The 4,688-nt window shown below is 36.3% G+C and overlaps 1 protein-coding gene across 1 annotated transcript in view; it reads left to right on the forward strand.

The window, feature by feature from the left end:
• ZNF385D (zinc finger protein 385D) overlaps positions 1 to 4,688 on the forward strand; it is a 165,326-nt gene that overhangs the window by 160,469 nt on the left and 169 nt on the right. Inside the window, exons 7-8 of the mRNA XM_008939557.1 lie at positions 272 to 373; positions 4,584 to 4,678. Of these exons, the coding sequence (XP_008937805.1) occupies positions 272 to 373; positions 4,584 to 4,678 (197 nt within the window). The remainder of the gene's footprint in view (positions 1 to 271; positions 374 to 4,583; positions 4,679 to 4,688) is intronic.

Genomic DNA, 4,688 nt, shown 5'->3' on the forward strand with positions numbered 1-4,688 from the left:
GCTGCAGTTAACAAAGGTGAGAAAATCACTGAGTACTGTGGAAACAGAGTTGAACATAGCACTGTTGCAAATCACACTCCTAATATCTGATGCCCCAAAGGATTGTTCAAATTGGAAGAGACCCTATCCCCATTCGTTATTTAGCTCGTCAAAGTCATGCTGTTGTGGAGAGCAGTAGCATTCAGTATTGAAGTACCCTTGTGTAAAGCACAACCTGATCTTTTAAGAAACTATAATTGTTTTTTGTTTTTCCCCAAATGTCTTTTCACAGCACATAAGCAGTAGAAGGCACAAAGACAGAGCTGCTGGGAAGCCACCTAAACCTAAATACAGCCCTTACAACAAACTCCAAAAGGGAACACATCCTCTAGGGGTAAGACAATCACCTTTTTATTTTACTTTTATCTTAACTCTGCTGATTAGGATTTTTAGAAAACATAAGTGGAAAAATGTTTAAAATGAGAGGAATAGTATAAGCAATAAGAGTATGCAAGTGTCCAAATGACCCCATGAAAACCCACAAGGGACTTCTTATGTCATTTGGTGGGTGTTGACTGTAATCTGTGGGTCCTCATTTTTGCAGCTCCTCTGAATAACCTCAGAATAGAAGCTTGTTTCAAAGGTTGTTGGAGAGCAAGAGATAAAAAGAATATCTAGATATCAAATGGGATTTTTCCAGTTTTCACCAAGGAAAAAAGTGACGAAATTTCTAAATAAAATTCTATAAAATATAAAACTTTATTTTAGCCTTATTTAGAAGATTATTTGGATAACAATTGAAACTGTTATTAAAATCCACCTCTCATTTCATTCCACTCAGTTTCAGGATGGTTCTGGTCACGTTTTCAACTGCCAGGATAAATGGTCTGAAACACAGTTCTAGCTAGCTTCATAAGCTGAGAAAAAGGTTCACTTTTCAATAAAAATCCCTCTTAGGATCCTGCCATTAGTTAAGAAACAACTTATATTGGGGGTAGGATAGTGAAACATCTCACATTTATCTCCATCAGATAAACAACATGATTGCTTTATGTGGTGTGATATTTTCTGGGGGTTTATAGATGATTTTGGCAGAAGGAGGATGTTGATTCCTTGGCCTCATAGAGATTAGACCCTTATGCCTTCTATGGAATATGAAATATGGATCTTTTTCCTGTGAAATTCTCTTTTGGTTGAGTTAAAGCTCTTTCTCTCCGAAACAGAAAGTATGTCCTTGCTGGGGCAGCCCTCAGGAGTAGTATATTTGTGCATGATTCAGTTGAGTTGGAGCTTTCCTAGATGATGTAGCATAATGTAGTGCACTGTTCTGATAAATCCACCAGCAGGGAAATAGCTCCACAGGGTTTTTCGGTAAACCACCAGGAAGACCAAGGTCTGCAATACATGGAAGCCATAGTGAAAGGAATAGAAAATATGTAATGAGGTAAGTAGGAAGTGGAGTCACTAAAGCCTCTCTGACAGGATTATTATTCCTTTAGGAAATTAATTATTTCCCAGGATTTGAAAATAGCTATCACATTACTGTGCTGTTGTTCACCTTTCACTGTTTACCAATTTATATAATGGTGATTTCCAAGAACTCCAGCCAAGAATCAAGGCCTTTTAGTTGCTACATACACAAATAAAGACAACATGTCCTTTTCCTGCTCCCTCACTCTCAGTTGCTCACAATGTAAAAGTCAGGCCAGAAGTGAGCAAAGGGGCAAAGAAGAATTGTAGAGAGAATGAGTTAGCAATACATGAACAGATATGTATAGTAGAACAGAGGCTGCAATGAGAAAGAGGGAGAGCAGTCCCCCGTTTAGTATTTTTGGTTCTGAATATAAAAAATACCAAAATTGCTGTCCCTTGAAATCCACAATAGCACATCAACAAGTCTAAAATGTGATGATTTTATATTACATGTAAATATTTTTTACAAGCTCTGGACTTTTTCTTTACTTCCTCTTAGTTTTTCAAGTCATTTACTGTCCCTTAGTTTACTGCATTTGAAATGAAATGAATAATGCCTACTTTGCTCTTAATGTTGACCTCTGTTAACTAGTAGAATCATAGAATCATTTAGGTTGGAAGGGACCTCCAAGATCATCAAGTCCAACCATTGAGCTATTAGGGCTCTAAGACACAAGGTACTGTATATGCTAAATAGTACTAGTTTTGCAGGTATCTTGAAAGAAGAATCCTGTTGATAAATTAACTGAAAAACAATCTAAGTTCATTAGAAGTTCCTGATTCCTTCAAGAATGGCAAGGAAGCCTAGCCTTTTAATATAAACAGTCACCTAAGATCTTTGTTCTTCATGACAATAAACTGTATGAGCATCATCTTTTTCTTTTTTTCTGCACAAGTTAAAAAAAGGATAAACTACATTTTCAGATCCTTTCTTGACCAAAAGTTTTCTAATGACATTTTTCAATATCATTTGTACTGCTCTGACTAGTTTAGTTTTGCATGTTTCAGAGAAAGAAATTTTATGAATTCCACAGTACTTTTTCAGAGTTTAAAAAAACCTTTTCATGTTGGGACTTACTTGATATTTCTTCAAGCCATAAATGTCCAGCATGTATAAAATACTGCACTGGAGAGAAAGAGGTTATTGGGCATTTGATAGTCCAAACTTTCTGCAATAAAATAAGCTCTTAGGAAAAACATCCTTCACTGGGAATTCTTGACCACAATCAGAGCCCTGTTGCTTTGGGCTGGCTTTTTTTTTTTTTTTTCCTTCACTTTTACTCTTTTTGTTTGTTTGGTTTGGTTTCTTGAGAGGTTTTTTGGTTTGTTTGTTTGTTTGTTTTTTTCTGGTCTGCTCTAAAAAGGCTGAAAAAGTACTGAAAAATGTAAGGAAAGAGGAAAAAGCCAAATGCTCAGCAAGTGAAGAAGACAGCTTGGATCAGTGGGTGTAACACTGATCAAGGAAAAGATCAGATCATTGGTTTTCATAGGTATGATGGGGAATTCTGTATCTAGCATCAATTATATTCTCTTTTAAGTGAGTTACAGAATCTGGTGTCCTCTGAGTATCTGTCCCAGAGATTTAAAGTAACTTAAGGTCAGCAGAGTTTGCAATGGGTATTAGATAAAATAAAAATCCTGTATCCATCTGAAATCCAACAGATTTTTTTCATATGGTGATATTGCAAGGATGAAACTCACTGGTGGTTCATGCCAGAGTACTCCTGTCCTTATTTTATGACTATTCACTGACCAATGTACTGTTAAGTTGAAAATATCAGACTAATATAGTGCAAGTTAATTATTTGAAAACCCCTTTAAATTCAAGGATGAGAAATTATGTTACCATGGAGTAAGAAGTGTCCATATTTCCACTGGGATTTACCACAGCGTGGTACATATATTCATGTTCTGTATATTTACTACCACCTCTTCAGGTTTATATTCTTTGCAAAAGGCATCAGGTCATGCCAGGACACACCCCCACCAAAAGTCTGTCAGAGTCAATAGGAACCTTTCATTATCCAAGAATCAAAGTTTGAATAAAGGTTTTGTTTGTTTCTATTCTTATTTCAGAGTTATAAAACCAAAACAGTAAAAGTATTCAGGATCCAGGCAACTCATTAGAACCTTGAAATCCCACTGAGATCTGAAGAAGTCTATATAGACTACTTTGATGTTCATTTATTTGCATAACAAATGTAAATTCTTTTAAATAGTAATGGACCTCTGTGAGTATTTTTAATCAGTCTAGGAAATGCTTCAGGGTTTTTTTTCTTTTTGGAGACTCTGAATGAGGGGTTTTCTAAATTATGTTTGGTAGTGCACAAGACTCATGATTTAAATGTTTTTAAAGCAGAAGCCTCAGTTACAGTAACAAAAATACCACGATTTGGCACCAAGTGATATAGGCAAGATTTATTTCATGACAACATTTAAAAATATATGCCACTTGTTCACAGTCCTTGTAACAATGAACAGTAGCTTAGTGAAAAACACTTGAAAACCAAGCATGATGACATAGAGCAGCATCCATAGAATCCATCACCTATTTGAACATGTGAAATAAAGGAGATTTTCATAACCTGTGCAAAATAAGCTTTGTTTGTTGTTAGAGGTAGGAGCTAATAAAGAGGACCTAGATGGAGATCTTAATTTTAAGTAAACTTGTACCCTAATGATTAAACAAAAAAGTACCTTCTTAGTCAGACCACAGAATGGGTTGTTTCATTCTGTTCTGGTCTCTTATCATAAAGCTGTCCAAATGGAGCTCTTTTAATTAATGGCTACTTCTTCCTTATTTCATTCTTGCAGGGTACATGCAGCCTTGCTTTGGTGCAGACTGCCCAGCTCCTTTTTAGGTTTGCTTTGATTTCTGATCTCATATTAAATTATGTCTCAGTTAAAGGCATGAACATTGAAACTCTGTCCCAAACCAAATCCTGCTCATCCTTGTCCCATGTGCGAGATTGTATCTCCTGAGACAAACCTGCAGCTCATAGAGTCAGTAGCCACTACGAGGCCTCTCTTGCTTGATTTTGCACTTATAATCTTAAGTCAAGCTCCCTGTTGTGTAGCTAATGTGAACAAATTATGTCTCTCTGTTTGTTTGTTTTCTCTCTTCCCCATAGGTAAAATTAGTATTTTCAAAGGAACCTTCAAAGCCGATGGCTCCACGAATCTTACCAAATCCACTAGCAGCTGCAGCAGCAGCTGCCGCTGTGGGTGGGGAATAC

The sequence above is a fragment of the Merops nubicus genome, unplaced genomic scaffold, assembly GCF_000691845.1.
Source record: "Merops nubicus isolate BGI_N331 unplaced genomic scaffold, ASM69184v1 scaffold5874, whole genome shotgun sequence".
NCBI classification, from domain to species: Eukaryota; Metazoa; Chordata; class Aves; order Coraciiformes; family Meropidae; genus Merops; species Merops nubicus.